The 21862-nt window shown below is 34.8% G+C and overlaps 2 protein-coding genes across 3 annotated transcripts; both read left to right on the top strand.

The window, feature by feature from the left end:
• Nucleotides 1-2764: 2764 nt before the first annotated feature.
• LOC120155944 (serine/threonine-protein kinase SAPK2-like) lies at nt 2765-4663 on the top strand. 2 transcript variants are annotated; one of them, XM_039167394.1, is made up of 9 exons: nt 2765-2923; nt 3018-3092; nt 3232-3333; nt 3484-3537; nt 3622-3714; nt 3789-3881; nt 3950-4054; nt 4137-4235; nt 4312-4661. In XM_039167394.1, exons 1-9 carry the CDS (start codon nt 2804-2806, stop codon nt 4582-4584), a joined length of 1014 nt encoding a protein of 337 aa, XP_039023325.1. In that variant the 5' UTR covers nt 2765-2803; the 3' UTR covers nt 4585-4661. The 2 variants fall into 2 exon arrangements, with proteins under 2 accessions (XP_039023325.1, XP_039023324.1); XM_039167393.1 differs by having other exon boundaries at nt 3484-3714; nt 4312-4663.
• An 11957-nt stretch (nt 4664-16620) lies between these two features.
• On the top strand, nt 16621-18965 carry LOC120155996 (5'-adenylylsulfate reductase-like 4). Its single transcript, XM_039167430.1, has 4 exons — nt 16621-16930; nt 17537-17724; nt 17810-17934; nt 18264-18965. Exons 1-4 carry the CDS (start codon nt 16733-16735, stop codon nt 18710-18712), a joined length of 960 nt encoding a protein of 319 aa, XP_039023361.1. The 5' UTR covers nt 16621-16732; the 3' UTR covers nt 18713-18965.
• Nucleotides 18966-21862: the final 2897 nt, after the last annotated feature.

The raw sequence follows: 21862 nt of genomic DNA, 5'->3' as shown, positions 1-21862 counted from the left end.
CCCATGCATCATCGTTATCGTTTTCCTAAAGAAGGAAAGGATGGGTTTTCTTCGTTGATGATTAATGGGAAAGATGTGTTAACGAAGAGCAGATCGGTGGCGTTTGGTTCGATATTGAGAGGCAAAGAAGTGAAGAAGAATAAAACTGGGTTCTTGTCTAAGTTGCTGCATCCAAGAAGGGTTCATTAATGGTTCCTTTTACTATTTTTTATTTTTATTTTTTGTATTCATCAGATTGTAAAATTTGTGCAACTTTAGAGAAGAAGCAGATCATTTCCAATGTTGATGTCTGTAAGTTGCAGATAAAATAACAATACATGTAGTTTTAGTTATATTTATTGAGATTATTGCAGATCAAGGTTTCCGAGCTATTGAATGTGAAGTTGATGAACGGTTAGCTCTTCTTCTTATCAATTCGGGCTGTATAGATACTCACCCGCTGGAATCTATCATAGCGGATATTCGGAGTCTCAAGAGTCGCAGCTGGTCTCTTAACTTCCTCCATACTTATCGCGAGGGAAACTTTTGCGCTGATATACTTTCGAAGATGGGATGTAGTCTTGACGAGGAGTTTATTATCTTCGAGCACCCGCAGACGGAAGTGATCTCGTTCCTTAATGCAGATTGAATGGGAGTCTCCTTCCCAAGATGGCATAAGATAGCCTAAGCAAGTTTCTGTTTGTTTTCATGTTCCCCTTTGTAACCAAAAAATATTATTGCAATTATGTACGGTAAATATCACGAACTAAATTATCTTAATAGCTGAAGGAATGTTTGTTATATCTTGAGTTTTTGGGTTCAAATACCAAGGATTATAATGGATAATTGAACGTTCATTGTCAAATGATTAAAGAGTATTTAAAACATATACTCCTTTTTAATAACCTTATTTTAATAAAAATTTATCACAATAATATAATAACGATTTTGGATGATATCATTATTATCGTATGGCAATTATTATTCCAATAACAAACGTCATTTAAATTCAAAGGAGGCATTACTTTTTAGAATGGAAGAAAAGGAAAAAGCCTAATTTGGCAGCCGGTAAAACACGACATTTTGAACTCTTCAAGTTCTTAGCAACTTCCTATGTATGGGTTTAAGCTGGCCATAATTTTTGCTCCATGGATTGATATTTGACAGGTGGCCAGATCAAATTCTGGGTAATTTCCATTACTTGAAAGTTGGAACTCGTTGATGATGGGATTTAAGTTGACAATTTTGATTAGAGGACCGGTTAAGCTTAAACCATGTTTGACTTAGACTTGGGGGATATATGCTTTAGGACCAAATATCTAAGTATGCTTGCGACATTTTTTTATTTAATTAATACTGTTATTTTTAAATTTTTAAAGCATAAACAGAATGATATATATTTAATTTTCATTATAATGTTATACTATATTTTATTTCTTAATAGCGAATTATTTAATTATGATTTAAAGCTTTAATTAAAATAAAACTTAAATTTGCTAATACCCATTTAAAACTAAAGACGACCATTGGTTGGACCGGATTAAATTATTGATTCATCAAACTCTAACTGAAAATTATACCGTCTAAATCTGTATCTAACCTGGTTTATGTTTAATGTTTAGGGAAATTTTATTTGATTTGAAACATGATCCGATTTTTAGGGTAAAAATCTACATTTGACCTGACTCGTTGATTTGACACAAATATATATTTAAACTTTATTAGGTAAATAGAGATCTAATTAAAAAATATAGAGATGACAAATTTGATGGGATAATTTGGTGGGAAAATGGCTCATATAAGGTATTAAAGAAATTATTTTCTCAACTAAGGTGAAATGAACATTGGATAGGGGAAGACGCTTGGACCACTTGACGTCTTTGTGAAGATTCTTGAAAGACATGACATCTTCCCCACATTACATGCAATTGGGATGATAAGATTAATACACAAGACGTCGAGTGATCCAGACATCTTCCAAAAGATGTCGAGTGGTGTAGGTTTATTCCAAAAACACTATAACAAATACTCTATCTCAGCAAATAGTTTTTTCAACACTCTAAGTCAACCAAAATTTTTCAACACCATATCTAGGTGATTTTGTCCAGAGAGATATATAATTACAATTATTGCTGAATATATAAAAAATAATTATAATATTTTTTGGATCGGGTGAAATCAAATATTTTCATCCTATACAACCTCATCCTTCAAAAAAACCTACCTATTCTAAACTCAAATATTTAAAAATATCAACCTATCAAATTAGATCAGATTAATATCCGATGATTTCGAGTTAAATATACATTTTTATTTAAAACCAATAGGGTAGTGAGTACAAGGAACAAAGTTTAGTGCGCAGCTAATTTACACTAGATGGTTGCAAGATCTTAGCTAACTTCTTGAGAATATAAAAAAATGGATGCCTTTCTAAATGCTTTCTATTTTTAATTTAGTACTGTAAAGAAGGTGGTAATCACTAATATTAGTTTTAAACCTATATTCTTCATGTTTGAAGACGGATTTGAGAAGATATAAATTAGCCAGCGTTTTCTCTTCATGATTCTTTCATCTTCCAATGATAAAAGAGAATCTCCGTCATTCCATACACGCGTTGCCTCTGCAGTAAAAAGAAATGGCTTTAACCTTCTAGGTACGACTTGGTTTTTGTCCGTTAATGGTGACGTTTTGATGGGGGTTGTCACCTGTCAGCCGCAACTAACTTTGAAATAAAATCCACCCCAATGAGCTTTCTTCTTACGTTATTTACACTGTTGTTTGTTTCCCCAGAAAGATCAGAGATTTGCAGTGGAAAAGAAAAACCATGGATGGTTATGAGATTGTGAAGGATATTGGGTCTGGGAATTTTGGCGTGGCCAAGCTTGTTAGGGATAAATGGACCAAAGAACTCTTTGCTGTTAAGTTTATTGAAAGAGGGCACAAGGTCTCATCTTTCTTCTTCTTGTTTCTAATTGGATTTTCCGTTTGAGATTTGGGTTTGTTGAATGAATCTTATGTTACTTTTTTTGTTGTTGCAGATTGATGAACATGTGCAGAGGGAAATCATGAATCATAGATCATTGAAACATCCCAATATTGTTAGATTCAAAGAGGTATAAACCTTTCGAATTCAAGGATTTAAATTACAGCTGAAGTCGCGTTTTTGTTGATTTGCATTTTTGGACTGCTATTTAGATCCCTGCTTTTGATTGTCTACTTGTGCTGATGAGCTTTGATCAATGCTTTTTGAAGGTTCTTCTTACGCCTACACATCTAGCCATAGTCATGGAGTATGCTGCAGGTGGAGAGCTCTTTGAGCGCATCTGCATTGCTGGTAGATTTAGTGAGGATGAGGTAAAAACATAAATCGAAAATACAGAACAAATCCGTAATTCGAGGCTCGAACTCGAATCCGTAAAATGAGGTTTAAGAGTGTGTGTTTACTCTATTCTATTGCACAATACAGTTTCTCATTTATGAATCTTTCATTGGAGATGTTAACAGGCAAGGTTTTTCTTTCAGCAATTGATATCTGGGGTCAGTTATTGTCATTCCATGGTATGCAATTTTGGCTTGTACATTTATATTTCTTCAAATATTGTAGTACCAGTGCTTTTGTTTATGGAAATTTCTGTTTTGCAGAAAATATGTCACAGGGATCTTAAGCTCGAAAACACTCTCCTCAACGGAAGCACCGCACCCCGTGTCAAAATATGCGATTTCGGGTACTCAAAGGTGACACCATCGAACCACATTTTTGCACACAACATTGAGTTTTGAGTTCTGATTACAGTCCCCTGATTTTGTAGTCATCTGTGTTGCATTCTCAACCGAAATCTACGGTAGGGACACCGGCTTACATCGCCCCGGAGGTTCTATCCAAGGAAGAATACGACGGCAAGGTAATGCATACTTGTATATTTTGTTCCCTTTTGTTGTTCTGCAACTAAAATCCCAGAGTTGCCTATAGATTGCAGATGTTTGGTCATGTGGAGTCACCTTGTATGTTATGTTGGTTGGTGCATATCCCTTTCAGGATCCAAATGATCCGAAAAACTTCGGAAACACAATTGGGGTCGGTGTTTTATCGTCATTTGATAATCAATACAATTACTTGAGGGTTTTCCCTAACTCACTTCGGATGTTCTTCATTACAGCGGATACTCAGCGTTCACTACTCATTCCCGGACTACGTCCGAGTTTCCGTGGAGTGCAAACACCTTTTGTCTCGGATATTCGTGGTGAATCCTGAAAAGGTAACGCTTTCAGAAGCTAGTCGCCGGCTACTTCGGCCTATCGTTTGAATTGCTTATGTTCATGTTGTTGGCTCAGAGAATAACTATACCGGAAATTCGAAGCCACCCTTGGTTCTTGAAGAACTTGCCGGTGGAACTAATGGAAGGTGGAAGCTGGGAAAGAAATGATGTAAATAACCCTTCACAAACCATGGAAGAAGTGCAGAGCATAATACAGGAAGCTATGAAAACTACAGAGGTTCCGAAAATCGGGGGACTTTCCATTGGAGGAAGCGTGGATCTTGATGATTTTTATGCTGATGCTGACCTTGATGTAGATTCAAGTGGTGATTTTGTGTATTTACCGTGAGTAAAACTTTGGAACAAATACAAAATCTCATTGTCATCAACAGCAGAGTTTTATTAATGGATGAATGAATAATACAATAAAAGAATCTCTTAAAGAATTTTCCTGCTGTAACCCCCCAGACCGATGCGGGTAGCCCGATCCGATTCGGGAAGTCACATTAGGGCCACCGGAGCGACCCACTGTAAAAATAGCGGAAAATTTAAAACTTTTTTTCAGAACATGTAAACTTATAAAATCAATTTTCACTATTTAAAAATAAAACAGATTTCCAAACTCGTATATAAATCAAAATACAATTACATGCCCCTTAATCACATGTACCATACTCTGCAACAACGCCGGACGAATTCCTTTACTGATGTCGATAACTGCACTGGTATAATTCTTTTAACCTGAAAAGGTGAGTAATAGAGTGAGCTTTAGAAAGCTCAGTAATACAGAACTACCAGATGATGCTGATGAACGTGCAGATACAGATAAACATACATATCTTTATTATTTTCAAACATTTACAGATTTTTATACTGAGCAGAGATCCTACTGATATTTCAGATGGTAACGGACAATGAGCTTTCAGTTCAGAGAAATATTTCGGATGATTGAGTTAAGGAGATCAAAATAGGTTTTCTAGTGTGTTCCCAAAAACCATGTAACTTTTCATATCTTTTTAAAACATATATATATATACCCCCATCCGTCACGAACAAAATGTGTAGGTTCCCCAGAACCATACAACCCCGTCACGTCCAGTAAGGCCCTGAGCACACAGCCGAGGAACCGGTAAGTAAGGCCCTGAGCACACAGCCGAGGAACCTTCAAGTAATCTTCCTCCAACAATACCCCAATAAAACATATTCCGTCCGTAAACGGATATATCAAAAATCAAAACATAATTCAAGTCAAGTATCATATCAGAATCCAGGTCATGTATCAGATCAGAATCCATGTCAATATCATATCAGAATCCAGGTCAGGTATCATAACAGAATTCAAATTTGAAATCATATAAAATATTCATGTAATTAGGGAACACACCAGAGTTTACAGGTATTATTTAGAGGTATTGTATCAGGCAGAGAAACACAGTTCTTCAGTATGTCGATAGAATGTTAGAATTTAGAATCACTATTGGAAGAGTTCATTAACTGACAGAATCATCAGTTATTCAGAATGTGAATTATCGGGATATTATCTTATTCGGACAATTTTCAGAAGCTGTACGTAATCAGAAGGGTATTCAGAATCCTTTACATCCATGTCAATTGATCGGATAATCGAACAACTTGAGAACGAAGATTCAGAACCTTAACAATCTATGTCGACTGGTCAATTCATTTTCCTTCTAGGGTATTTACTCTTTAATACCACAAATTCTTGTCCGTAGACCATTTTCAGAATTATCGCTGAATAAATCTTCCAATGTCTTTATTTCATTTCCACGCTTCCACAATATCATGAAATGTTGACGTACTTGATTAATTTGTTCATAACCCATTGTAATTGTACACTACGTAAACTCATCAGAGTTTCCAGACTTATCCAAATCACTTATTAAATCCTCAGTCATTGAGGTTACCTAGTTCATTTAGCAGTCATGTCCATTCCAGTTACTTCAGGATTTTCCAGAGTAATTCAAACGTTCCTGAATTTCAGATACATGTTGTACTTCCATTCTATTCAATTTGGTCTTCGTGATTGATTTGTCGAACAAACGTCCAATACTTATGCTTACTTGGATTCCTTAATTAATCAAAGACATTTACTTAATTTAGGCCATAAGGGTATTTTGGTAATTTTGATGTTCAATTTTATTCCATTCATTTCAGAACTCGAGGATATTCAATCATTCCTGAGCTTGGTGATATTCTTGAGTCATTTACATTACAGGGGTATTATGGTCATTTTACAGATCTACGGTATTTCAATCTTTTCCTTCCATCCGGTCTTATTATTTAATTCAATCTTATCATTTACTTTAGTCCTTTCGAACAATTCTGACAGCAGAATACCCCCGATAAATTATTCTTCAAGTATTTACTCATTATTCAGATATTTTCGAGTCAAGTGTCTTCTCAGATTTTACAAACGGAATATCATGAATTTTCTGTACAAAGACAGGATCTTAACAATTAAATTCTTACTTAATCGAGTTAAGTACAAATCCTCAAAGTACTTTCTCATTCAAGGTCAATTCAGACTATTTTATCTCTCAAGGGCATTTTCGTATTTCTTAACCAGATAATTTCGATATTGGCTCTTAACAAAAATAATTATAATTTAAAGATCCTATAGTTAATTGCTTTCTCCAACATTCTCTAATCTTGAAAAGATTCCTTAACAGACTTCTAGCATCTTGCTCAACTCCTCTTGGGTTAAAACCGGTTATCCAAAATATCCAAGTAAAACTAACATTTCTTATGCACCTCAATATTTTTTTATCAGATCAATATGTCTATAAAAACCTCTTATCCAACTTCTATATTCAAATCTTGTCTTTTTATAACAAAAGGGTATTTTCGTAATTTTACCCTACCGGAGTATTCTCATAATTTCTCATCCAAATACCTTTAACATTTAACCTTTGATGAAATAAATTATAAGTTATAGATCCAGGTTGATTTCTTTATCACTAAGCACATAACTTGTAATTTAATTCTAACAATCCCTTAATTTCTTATAAAAGTCATCTGAACCATAATCAATTACTGAACCTTTTTACCGTATTCAGATCGAGTGTAGAACTTCATTAATTACACATATGAGACCAAACATTTCTATTCATGCATTTACCAATACCAACATGTTCTATAAAGCATAAAGAGGTAGTAAAGTATTACCTCGATTTTCGTACAATACTGATCGACCATAAAAATTCCATTCGAACGCCTTTGATCTTCAATTCAACTTCCAATAATTCCTCAGATACATATCAACATAAATTATATCAGAAACGGAGCTTAATTGCGAAAAACGGATCAAATCAGGTGATAAATCAGTAAAAGACGGCTTATCGGGTTCGAATTTGATGAAACGGACTTCGGATTCGGATTCAAGACGTCGAAAGCATAAAATATGACTTTTCGAAAATTTTAAATTTTCGGTCAAAATCGAAGTCAACGGGTTTGACCGGCAATTACGGGGTATTCAGGTTCGAATTTCGAAAAACGGACAGCGAAATCGGATTTGGAACGTCGAAAAATGTTAGGAGAGGTATACTCAGTCAAAGTCAAAGGTCGTTTAATGCCCGGTCAAAGCCAGTCAACGTTTTGGTCAACAGTGGTCAACGTCGGTCAACGGTCAATAGGTCAACGGGTCGGGTCAACTAGTCGGGTAAACGGGTCGGGTAAACGGGTCGGGTCGGGTCGGGTCGGGTTATGACCGGTCAAACCGGTCAAATGGGTTACAAAACCGGTCATTTTTTCTTCCCCACGCGCAGTGGCGGTGCGTGGGGGCGCGTGAACAGTGCTAAATTCCTGGAAAAATTTCTAAAAATTATTTTGAGCGATTTCGAGATACTTACAAAGCTCGGTTCACAATTTTGAACGGCGGAGAGCTCGATTTCAACAAATCGGAAACTTTGACCGCTTCACCTCCTCACGCGCCGCCATCGACGGAGACCAAGGATGACACCGCCAAACTTGGAACGATGCAACGAACATGATGGTGCGGGAGGTGTCGTAAACGGATGACCCGGTCGTCGTGAATCGATGAAAAACCAATTAAAACCGAGTTATTACCGACGATACTTCCGACTGAAATTAACGACGAACGGAGATGATTCACGACGAAAGGTTTGAGGGGTTTTGTTCCTCGGTTGACAACGAACACGCTGGTGGTTTCGGCTCGTCGATCGGAGGTCGGACGGCGAGTAGATTGGAGTTGAAAGGAGGGTTGTTGGAGAAGGGAAAACTGGAAATTCTGCAGAAAAACAATCGGGGGAAGATGTTATAATTCATGCCTAAAGAAAAATGGGTAAACCATGAGTTTAGTCACTAAACTTCCTGCACTTATTAAAATGGTCCGTCAACTTTACGATTTTATGATTTAATCCTCAATTTTCTTCCAAAATACCAATTAAATTCACCACTTTATAATTTCTTAAATTTAACCCCTAAATTGGGGTATTACAATTCTCCCCTCCTTAAAAGAATTTCGTCCTTGAAATTCATTCATGTCACATAATTATAGAAATAAAACTTCCATCAGTTCTTTCATATCATTCACGTAGCTCTTATAGAAATACGGATCCTCCACTAATCCTTAACCAATTGAGTATACATTCTTATCAGAACTTTCTCTCATTTCAATAAAAGAATCCGAATGAAAATTTCTTTGAGTAATCAATTCAGTCTTGGTCATAAGAATAGGCTTATAGAGCAGTAGAATACCCCAATTTTATTTCTGGAGTCAAGTCAAATTTTTCAGATAAATAACTCTCACATGGCTCGTGAGGTACTTCACAGCGTTTAGACAGATGTTACTGGTATTCCATTTTGTACAAGTATAGCCTTAACAGATAGAAACTTTGTTTTACTCGCTACAGATAGAGACTCAGCCCTGGAGTTCCGGCTCAGAGAGGTACGATTACAGTCTAAGGGCATGTACTGATAAGACATATTTTGACATTCGACCGGCCAGTCTATCTTGAAAATTTTTGACTCAAACCATAGCTCTGATACCACTAAATGTAACCCCCAGACCGATGCGGGTAGCCCGATCCGATCCGAGAAGTCACATTAGGGCCACCGGAGCGACCCACTGTAAAAATAGCGGAAAATTTAAAACTTTTTTTCAGAACATGTAAACTTATAAAATCAGTTTTCACTATTTAAAAATAAAACAGATTTTCAAACTTGTATATAAATCAAAATACAATTACATGCCCCCTAATCACATGTACCATACTCTGCAACAACGCCGGACGAATTCCTTTACTGATGTCGATAACTGCACTGGTATAATTCTTTTAACCTGAAAAGGTGAGTAATAGAGTGAGCTTTGGAAAGCTCAGTAATACAGAACTACCAGATGATGCTGATGATCGTGCAGATACAGATAAACATACATATCTTTATTATTTTCAAACATTTACAGATTTTTATACTGAGCAGAGATCCTACTGATATTTCAGATGGTAACGGACAACGAGCTTTCAGTTCAGAGAAATATTTCGGATGATTGAGTTAAGGAGATCAGAATAGGTTTTCTAATGTGTTCCCAAAAACCATGTAACTTTTCAGATCTTTTTAAAACATATATATATATACCCCCATCCGTCACGAACAAAATGTGTAGGTTCCCCAGAACCATACAACCCCGTCACGTCCAGTAAGGCCCTGAGCACACAGCCGATGAACCGGTAAGTAAGGCCCTGAGCACACAGCCGAGAAACCTCCAAGTAATCTTCCTCCAACAATACCCCTAATAAAACATGTTCCGTCCGTAAACGGATATATCAAAAATCAAAACATAATTCAAGTCAAGTATCATATCAGAATCCAGGTCATGTATCAGATCAGAATCCATGTCAATACCAGATCAGAATCCAGGTCAGGTATCATAACATAATTCAAATTTGAAATCATATAAAATATTCATGTAATTAGGGAACACACTAGAGTTTACAGGTATTATTTATAGGTACTGTATCAGGCAGAGAAACACAGTTCTTTAGTATGTCGATAGAATGTTGGAATTTAGAATCACTATTGGAAGAGTTCATTAACTGACAGAATCATCAGTTATTCAGAATGTGAATTATCGGGATATTATCTTATTCGGACAATTTTCAGAAGTTGTACGTAATCAGAAGGGTATTCAGAATCCTTTACATCAATGTCAGTTGATCGGATAATCGAACAACTTGAGAACGAAGATTCAGAACCTTAACAATCTATGTCGACTGGTCAATTCATTTTCCTTATAGGGTATTTACTCTTTAATACCACAAATTCTTGTCCGTAGATAATTTTCAGAATTATCGCTGAATAAATCTTCCAATGTCTTTATTTCATTTCCACGCTTCCACAATATCATGAAATACTGACGTACTTGATTAATTTGTTCATAACCCATTGTAATTGTACACTACGTAAACTCATCAGAGTTTCCAGACGTATCCAAATCACTTATTAAATCCTCAGTCATTGAGGTTACCTAGTTCATTTAGCAGTCATGTCCATTCCAGTTACTTCAGGATTTTCCAGTGTAATTCAAACGTTCCTGAATTTCAGATACATGTTGTACTTCCATTCTATTCAATTTGGTCTTCGTGGTTGATTTGTCGAACAAACGTCCAATACATATGCTTACTTGGATTCCTTAATTAATCGAAGACATTTACTTAATTTAGGCCATAAGGGTATTTTGGTAATTTTGATGTTCAATTTTATTCCATTCATTTCAGAACTCGAGGATATTCAATCATTCCTGAGCTTGGTGATATTCTTGAGTCATTTACATTACAGGGGTATTATGGTCATTTTATAGATCTACGGTATTTCAATCTTTTCCTTCCATCAGGTCTTATTATTTAATTCAATCTTATCATTTACTTTAGTCCTTTCGAACAATTCTGGCAGTAGAATACCCCCGATAAATTATTCTTCAAGTACTTTCTCATTCAAGGCCAATTCAGACTATTTTATCTCTCAATGGTATTTTCATAATTTCTTAACCAGATAATTTCGATATTGGCTCTTAACGAAAATAATTATAATTTAAAGATTCAATGGTTAATTTCTTTCTCCAACATTCTCTAATCTTGAAAAGATTCCTTAACAGACTTCTAGCATCTTGCTCAACTCCTCTTGGGTTAAAACCGATTATCCAAAATATCCAAGTAAAACTAACATTTCTTATGCACCTCAATATTTTTTTATCAGATCAATATGTCTGTAAAAACCTCTTATCCAACTTCCATATTCCAATCTTGTCTTTTTATAACACAAGGGTATTTTCGTAATTTTACCCTACCAGAGTATTCTCATAATTTCTCATCCAAATACCTTTAACATTTAACCTTTGATGAAATAAATTATAAGTTACAGATCCAGGTTGATTTCTTTATCACTAAGCACATAACTTGTAAATTAATTCTAACAATCCCTTAATTTCTTATAAAAGTCATCTGAACCATAATCAATTACTGAACCTTTTTACCGTATTCAGATCGAGTGTAGAACTTCATTAATTACACATATGAGACCAAACATTTCCATTCATGCATTTACCAATACCAACATGTTCTATAAAGCATAAAGAGGTAGTAAAGTATTACCTCGATTTTCATGCAATACTGATCGACCATAAAAATTCCATTCGAATGCCTTTGATCTTCGATTCAACTTCCAATAATTCCTCAGATACATATCAACATAAATTATATTAGAAACGGAGCTTAATTGCGATAAACGGATCGAATCGGGTGATAAATCAGTGAAAGACGGCTTATCGGGTTTGAATTTGGCGAAACGGACTTCGGATTTGGATTCAAGACGTCGAAAGCATAAAATTTGACTTTTCAAAAAATTTAAATTTTCGGTCAAAATCGAAGTCAACGGGTTTGACCGGTAATTACAGGGCCTTCGGGTTCAAATTTTGAAAAACGGATAGCGGAATCGGATTTGGAACGTCGAAAAATGTCAGGATAGGTATACTCGGTCGAAGTCAAAGGTCGTTTAATGCCCGGTTAAAGCCAATCAAAGTTTTGGTCAACAGTGGTCAACGTCGGTCAACGGTCAACGGTCAACGGGTTGGATCAACGGGTCGGGTCGGTTAACTGGTCGGGTAAACGGGTCGGGTCGGGTTATGACTGGTCAAACTGGTCAAATGGGTTACAAAACTGGTCAAACCGGTCATTTCTTCTTCCCTACGCGTAGTGGCGGCGCGTGAACAGTGCTAAATTCCTGAAAAAATTTCTAAAAATTATTTTGAGTGATTTCGAGATACTTACAAAGCTCGGTTCATAATTTTGAATGGCGGAGAGCTCGATTTCAACAAATTGGAAACTTTGACCGCTTCACCTCCTCATGCGCCGCCGTCAACGGAGACCAAGGATGACACCGGCAAACTCGGAACGATGCAACGAACACGATGGTGCGGGAGGTGTCGTAAACGGATGACTCGATCGTCGTGAATCAATGAAAAACCAATTAAAATTGAGTTATTACCGACGATACTTCCGACTGAAATTAACGACGAACGGAGATGATTCACGATGAAAGGTTTGAGGGGTTTTGTTCCTCGGTTGACAACGAACACGATGGTGGTTTCGGCTCGTCGATCGGAGGTCGGACGGCGAGTAGATCGGAGTTGAATGGAGGGTTGTTGGAGAAGGGAAAACTGAAAATTTTGCAGAAAAACAATCAGGGGAAGATGTTATAATTCATGCCTAAAGAAAAATGGGTAAACCATGAGTTTAGTCACTGAACTTCCTGCACTTATTAAAATGGTATGTCAACTTTACGATTTTATGATTTAATCCTCAATTTTCTTCCAAAATACCAATTAAATTCACCACTTTATAATTTCTTAAATTTAAACCCTAAATTGGGATGTTACACCTGCCTAGCATATATATTATTAAACTGAAATGTTCAGTTGACACCATGTGCATTGTAGCTAGCTCCGGTTGTATCATCCACCAGAAAGTCCCCGGCATAGCCTCGATAAGCTCTATTACCATAAATCCCATGTCAGGCCGATGCATTGTTTTGAAAATCGGACCGGACCGGCCGGTTTAACCGGGAACCGTTACCTAGTCTAGTTCAATCTAAACCGGTTGAACCGCTACTAGTGAACCGGCCAGAACTGTTCGAACCGGACCGGCTGAAAACCAAAAAAAACGGGAAAAACCTGAAAATTTTGTTTTGTTTTAAATTAAATCAAACGTCGTTTGTTAAACGAGCCAAGTCAAACTCGAGTATTGCTGAGCTCGACTCAAACTTGAAAACTTTAAAAGTAAGCTCAACTCCACTCAAACTCACAAGTTAAAAATTATCAAGTTCAACTCGAACTCGAAATATAATATTGAAACTTTAACTCAAAAAGGCTTGAACTAAAAAAAATTAGAAGCTCAATTGAAGCCTAAAATTCGAGCTTAATTGAAGTGAAAGAATAGTTCACTCAATGCTCACCAAAAGGCTCCATGATTTTGAATGCCAAATTACCTCTATTATTTATAGAAGTTATTTGTGATGCTCTTCTATGTTTCTTAGCAATGTGGGATTGTTTTGTTCTCATATTTTTACTCTTTAGACTTTTGGGATGCTCTTCTATGTTTCTTAGCCATGTGGGATTGTTTTTAAAAAAAATTAAACCAAACAATATCATTTTGTTATGATTTTTTAGCCCTAAATTTATTTTTTAATTATAGTTATATAATTATATTTATTATTTAATATTTTTTACCTTAAATATTATGTTGTAATTAATTTGAATCATTTTGTTTCACTTGATTTTATGGTTTTTAATTTATATATGTTATGACTTGCTTTGAATATGACTTGTGATATAAAAAATTATTTTTTATTAAATATTTTTGGTATTTTTATTTAATTTTTAAAATAATTATGACGTCGTCCGGTTCTTCTGACCGGTCTGACCGGTTCGACCGGTTGGACCAGTGAACCGGTATCATGGTCGGTTCTGTAACCGATCCGGTTCTAAAAACCATGGGCCGATGCAGCCTACATTGATGCCTCTTTTGGACCCTGATAGTAGCCGTTTCCAAAATGCTTCGTGGCAGTCCCTACCAAGAGGCTAGCCAAGGTGCAACTAATGAACTACTTGTAAATTTATTGAGTCGAGTTAGACTTTGCTCAACTAAACTTATTAAGATTTCGAGTCGAGTCAACATGAATCTAACATTGATTGAGTTTTAACGAACAGCTCACGTGCTGCTTAACTCATTAAACACCCCTAGTTGGAAATAAGCATCGATGAAAGTAGCCTGTTAAATATTAGTCTCTATGTCCCATTAAATATGCCCAATTGACTTTTTTTAGTCAATTTTTTTTTTTAAATTTGACTCATTATTATTTCAAATTTATTATTGATAAAAATATAAAAAAAATATATATATTTTAGAAACCTTAAATCAAGTAGTTTTCTATTATATATTTTATAAAATTTAACTATTTAAAATATTTAAAATAATCATGGTCAAAGTTTGATTTTTTTTTTTAAAGTCAATAACGGACACATTTAGTGGGGCGGAGGGAGTAGTAAACATGTTTAAAAATAATATATAGTGAAATTAATAATTATTTTTTTAATAAGTAAATATATTTGGAATTGTCCGTCTAACTCAGTTGGTAGAGCGCAAGGCTCTTAACCTTGTGGTCGTGGGATCGAGTCTCACGGTGGGCAATTCATAATGCTAGAGGTCTCCCACGGAAGCTGCTCTCAAACTGGCGTTAAGAGTAGCCTACTACCTTACATCCCCCTTACCTCCATTACATATGGGAATATGGTCAGCTAATTTATTTAGAATTTATTAAAAAAAGAGTAAATTTATAATACATGACTAATTTTTCTTTAAATTAATGTCACGATAGATTAACAATTTAATCGAGGTCTCACACGGAAGCTGTTCTCAATCTGACGTTGGGGGCAGCCTACTATCCTACCTCCCCCTTACCCCATTATATATGATAATAGGATCAACTAATTTTATTTTATTTTATCAAGTCTATCTTAATACAGATCATTCAGATTAAGACTATAAAATCATTGAAAACATTTAATAAACTTAACTTCTCAAAATTTAATTGGTGAATTCATCAAGTAGATCTTAATAGAACCACCGAAATCAATTAATATAAATTCATTAAGAGTAAAAAAATTTACTTTCACGTCAATAAATTAATTATTTCCTTTTCATTAGAATTATCCAAAATCTAACATATAAATGCACTAAGAGCATAATTTTAACTTTATGCATGTACATTATTTGTCAAATGATTAAAGTTTGTCATTTAATTTGAATTTGATGAGTTTTGATTTGAACCGATCTGGTAGGTTAGATTTTTTTTTTAATTTGAGTTTGGCTGGAAGGTGAAAAAACTCTGATCCTACTCTATCCGAGGATAATAACTGGAAGGTGAAAAAACTCTGACCCTACTCTATCCGAGGATAATAATGTAATTTCCTTAAAAAAATTTATTTTTTAATTAAGTTCTTAATTTATATCGAGTCAGATTGGGTCAGATTTGTACTCTAAAGATTCGATTTGGGTCGCAGTCAGATTGAGAGTATATATTTTTCGGGTCGAATCAGGTCGGATGAAAGATATAAAATTTACAGGCCGGATCAGGTTCGGGTAAAGGATGTATATTTTCGGATCACGTAGGGATGACCAAAAACTCTACCCTAATCCAACTCGTTACCATCTCTACGAATGATATGTAAAAATGTACACTATAATTTTTTTATAATCTCATATGATCAAATTAAACGTAAAAGATTAAATTAAATATCAACTATGAATTGGTTAAGGTTTATTTTTATTAATGAATCATAAATCAAAACTTTTGTAAATCAAGTCAAACACATCCTAAACCTGAAACAAATTATCTATCACAAATTTAAATCAATATTTAAAAGTTAGCTGGAGAAATCGAATTATTATAAACATATTTTCTATTAATTATCTTTCGATTACATCAAATAAAAGCGCAAAAAGAAAACAAAACAAAAAAGACAAAGTTTGAATTAAAAATAACTATTTTTCGATGAAAACGTAGAATTTTATTTTATTTTATTAAAAAAACTAATTGAGCTGAATAAACAATGTTTTTTTCAAACAAAGCAGAATAAATTGATGGACCAATAATTCCTTTAAATTAAATGATTATTCGTGTAAGCCAGAATTTTTGTAATTTAATCAGTTTAATTTTTTTTTTGACTTCTTAATTTAATCAGTTTAATTATATGGACTAACGTGCACCTTTTATAATTATCCATTTGCACAGAGTCAATAATTTTACCAACATATAAAAGCACCGTCTATGCCCAGAAATCTGCCTTTGTTTCAACTCTTTAGGTTTCTGACACTTTGATCTGTCCACAGAAATTTCATGATTGCATCTTTTATCTGTTGAAATTACGAATATCTGAAGCTCCCAGAATCGGTTGTGGGCCTTCGATGGGTACGAAGGTATGGGAAATGAGGATCCTAACATTGTTTTTGTGGTGGAAGCTAACGTGCGCCGCCTACGTCCCCGTTAGGGTTCCGACGTGCCCCAAGAATTCCGTTCTTGAAGCGGTCTCTTACTTTGGTGGTCCCTTTTGCCCCGATAACTCCGATTTTAACGAATCTATCAATTTCGTTGGAGTCACCGAGGTACCTTGATAATTTTTTCCTTTTCTTTAATCCGATTAATTTCCCATTTCAATTTTATGCATTAGCTGATTTGATCATATGCTGTGTATGTTTTGAACTAAGTTTTAGAGAATTTTTAGTTAAAGTTTGTGCCTTTCTTTAAAGTTGTTAGCTGATAGATATGCAATCAAGAAATTAGGGATGAATTTAGGGTTTTTCACTTGGGCTTCTTGCCAGAGTGAACTTTGCTTGAGTAAGCCAAAAGGTTTGAAGATTCTTTGGTCCATATGAAAATTATGATATAGCCTCCTTAAATTTCATTAAGATAAACACTTTGGTTGAGGTCTTGGTCGTGTTTTCGGTTTTGTTGCGTTTATCACGCTTGGGGGGTTCTATTGCGGTCATTGAGGGTATCGTGGTTGTGCAATAATGGTTTCGGACGGAGCTTTTACTGCTATATAATGACCTCTACTTTGATAGCAGACTGCTATTTAAATCCCTGGCTCTAGGTTCAAAGACTAAAGGAATGAACATTTCTGAGATTAAGTCCTTGTTACAACGGCACATAATTCTGATTATTCTCTTTTTTGGGTACATATTTTAATTATATTCTCTGTCTCTCTGTAGGGAGATGAGATTTCATTGCAAAAGGCGCTCGACATGGTTCATAGGAACAGCCATAAATTTGTAGCAGTGCTTTTCTATGCATCTTGGTGCCCTTTTTCAAGGTCTTTCAGACCAAGCTTCACGATCCTTTCATCTTCCTATCCTTCCATTCCACATTTTGCTATAAAAGAATCAGCCGTCAGGCCGAGGTTTGCTATCGAATATCTTTCAGTTTGGTTTATGCAGTGCTATATCACATTTAAACTAATTAATGGTGGTGTTTGATTTCTTCAGCATACTCTCAAAGTATGGAGTTCATGGGTTTCCTACTCTTTTCCTTTTAAATTCTAGGATGCGTGTACGTTATCATGGAAACCGGTCTGTTGAATCAGTCGGTGCTTTCTATAAAGATGTCACTGGTAAGGCCTTTTCTTCTTCAACGTTTGAGTTTCTATTATTCTGGAGATCGATATTATGTTGGTTTTTAGTTATTCTGGTGCTCCATTTATTACCATGCATTTTGGCTGTGTTAGTGCACAAGATTATGGATCGGATACAGTATGAGTGATAAATTGTTTTGGAACACTAAACCATCTTCATTTGCTCTTTGCTTTTGGTGTATGTATGTAAGGCAAAAAAACGTAGCATCTCATCATACATAATCTTATCCATGTGTGATTTTATGAAGATCGTATAATCCTATAGGAATCTTGTTTAGTTTTCTCATGAAGATGTTACATTGTTCTAGGCTTTAAGAACAAATCCCTGGATAGAACACTGCTGGACACAATCCGACATGTATCGAAACATGAGAAGCATAATATCACAGAGCAGGAAAGCTGCTCATTCTCTTGGGCGGGATCTCCGCAGAATTTACTTCAACAAGAGACCTACTTAGCCTTAGCCACCGCTTTTGTGGTTTTAAGGTTGCTATACCTGTTGTATCCAACGTTACTAGTATTCGCGCATTTCACTTGGAGACGGCTCAATCGAAAGGTGAAGTTGGGAACCATGTTGGAACATCCGGTGGCTTACCTGAAACGAAAATTTCAGTTCATTTCCCCGAAAGAGCCCTGCAAGAGAAGCAACTTGCACGGTGCAATGGATGCTAGAGCATGGGCTTCTAAATCCCTTGCAACTGTTGCAATCGGCGATGCTAATTGTAGTTGGTCTATGCGGATGAATGGATCTATCTGACCCTTTTAGCCGGCATCGCTTGGAAGCGGGAGCCTCTTTGTCGGGTTTTCCTCCACGGCTGCTTTGATGTAGTTCTGTGAATTATGTGACTGAATGTTTTGATGCTGTAATAGTTAAATTTCATTTGTTGATATGATATTAGAATTATATATCTTCCCACATAAGAGGCACTGCAATTTGTGGATTTTTTTAGTAGAGCAGTGTATGAATATGACTATTGATGTTGCAGTTATGAAGCATAACCCATTTGCTACTGCAAATGTTATTTGCTTATACGGTGTGTGTTGCATATGAATATGCTTCATGTATTTCAAACATCTTTTTATACCCGGATTTAAATTGTGATTGTAATATGCTCTCGATTACATTACGTTTATCGTGTTTGCAACAATAGCATGTGCTATTACAATCATTGTGGATATCATAATTATGAAATAACGATTTTAAATAGTATCTTTATTGTTATATAACAACTGTTATTTTGATAGTAGATCACTATTTAAATTCCCATTACTTCTTTGGCACCTTTGATGTCTAAGGTGACAAGTCTCAATGATGTGATACTAACTAGGCCCATCGTTTTGCATATGCTTCTCGTTATATACTTTATATCCTTTATGCATCCTATTGGTTCAAACCTTTACATTCATATCATATTATATACTTAAAATATCATGTCATCCATATCATACACATATGAGTGATGATTGCATTTCATTTCTAAGGATATTATTATTATATGTTTCCGTTCATCATTTATGAATACCATATTCATCATACTTTGTTATACCATACATTCATTTTATGTTAAGCTTAGTCGTGATATGCTACAGTCCTTATATTGTGTCCATCATATACTTTGCTTAACATAATGCATTCATTCACATCTTTATTTAGCTTATGATATGTTCTTGCATCATTATCTAGCTCATTATATGCATTACATTCATTGCATTTAATAAGTGTGCTGATTATTAAAACATGCATTGCATTTAAGCTTCTAGTTCATTTGGGAAGTAGCTCATTTATGAACTTAGTTCATGCACCTTAGTTCATTCTATAAAGTTAGTTCATTCATATAACTAGTTCATTAATCTAACTAACCCTTTAATTGTTTTCATGCATATTTCATTTGAAGTTTGAATAAAGTCTGTGTGTGTCTTGGTGCATGGAATGTGTGGATAGATTCAAGACAAGGGAGAGACCTTTCATCTTCCACCAAGAGATAAGCCATTGAAGACCATCTTAACTCACCCGTTCAAGACAATTCAAGGCCGATTTCTCTTCTTTTTTCAAGGGTTGCTCGTATTCCAACCAAGGCAATGCATTTAAGTGTTTTAATTCACCTATTCAAGGCTGAATTTATCATCTTTAGAGGCCATTCACGGGTTGGTATGAGGACAAGAAATTACAAGTATTTAAAGCTTGTATTCAAGGCTATTATTATCACATTTTGAAGGGTTTTTTTTTTCAAGTGCTCCAAGAAGACATGCAATCAAGGCTGAATTATTTCACTTATTAATATAATTAAGTGATATAAATCAGCATAGAATGAAAAGAGACCCTCTAAAGTGGATGACAAGAGCATTATAACCATTTAAAGCCTCCATTCAAGTCAGTTTATCTCCTAATCAAACAAAGCAAGGCAGCCCAAGAGTCACCACTCCTTTTGGACGAAAATTAGGCTAGATACATTCATAATTCAGCTCAAATTCATCCAAATTTAATCAATATGGCCGACCACATCAAGAGAGAAGAAAGACAAAGCATTTAAATGTAATTAAAGTGCATTTAGATGTGCATTCATTCATCTTTTGTAAACTTTTCATGTGCAGCCTAAGAAACACTACAAAAGGGCACCTAGGATCATTGTAAATACAACCTTTTGTTTATATAGAAATCCTTTGAGAGTATTTTATTTCAACTTAGTTCTTTGAGAACTCTAATGGCTTCAAGTCAATCTTGTAGTTTTCATCCATTCCACTAGCAAATAACGTTGGTTCCTAGTTCCTTTAACTAGTGGTTCATGTTCTATACTCTACCATTTCGATCCCATCTTTTATATTGTTGGTTCTTAGCTCCAAATAGCTAATGGGTCACAATCCACTTTAACCTTACAACACTTACCACGCCAACACCACTTGCTACGACAACAGTACTTGCCACAACAATACCATTCATACTTCACATTTACTTTCATTATCATTAAACCACAATAACCATCACTTTTCCATCACCTTCAAACAACTTCTTCATTTTTTCATTATATCATTTCAATTATTATTTCATATCATTTCCATCTTATGCTTATATTTATGTAATTTCAGAGTTCAAGCTATCACTATTGGGTTTCTTACTAGAATCACGATAGAGAAACTACGTACATGACTCGGAACATCAAATCGGGATCATATCACTTGATGTAGCCATCAACAATCATAGCTATTTTGCACATTTTTTAGAGTTAAATGCATCACATATAGGCACATGAAAAATTTTAAACTGACTCAAACTTTTAAATATTTTAATTTCATCCTAAAATTATGACTTTCATTTTAAAATGGTTTTAAAACTTTTAAAACTTCCAATTTCAGCTAAATATTTACTTTCAATCATAGTTTAACCTAATATTTTTCAAACATATATATATATTATAATTTGGCTTTATAATTTTATAAATAAGGAATGTAATTAGCATATACTTACAATCGAATATGAAATTAAAATATTCAAGAATTGACAATCCATAGATGTATGAAGATTAGTTTTTGAATAAAAATTATAATATAGAGATGAAATCGAAATTCTTAAAAATTGATATTTCATAGTCATAATGTAAAAGTAAGTGTTCAAACTAAATCCAAAGTTAACTTTTAAGTGTCTAAAGAATTTTTCGTTAAAAATAAGGGTTTAACATTTTCTCTGTTATACTTTTAGATGTATAATGTTTTCGACATTATATTTTTAGGTGTTTGAGCTTAGGGGTGAGCAAACTCGACTCGACTTGACTCGAAAAATCATTTTTTTTTCAATTTTGAGTTATTCGAGTCAACTCGAATTATCAATTCGTTTTTCGAGTTCGAGTCAAGTTGAAATTTTGAAAATTTCGAGTCACTCAAAAAATTGAAAATTTAACTATGTATTTTGACA

The sequence above is a fragment of the Hibiscus syriacus genome, unplaced genomic scaffold, assembly GCF_006381635.1.
Source record: "Hibiscus syriacus cultivar Baekdansim isolate YM2019G1 unplaced genomic scaffold, ASM638163v2 tig00111210_pilon, whole genome shotgun sequence".
Lineage (NCBI taxonomy): Eukaryota > Viridiplantae > Streptophyta > Magnoliopsida > Malvales > Malvaceae > Hibiscus > Hibiscus syriacus.
This window is presented reverse-complemented; position numbering and strand designations above follow the sequence as displayed.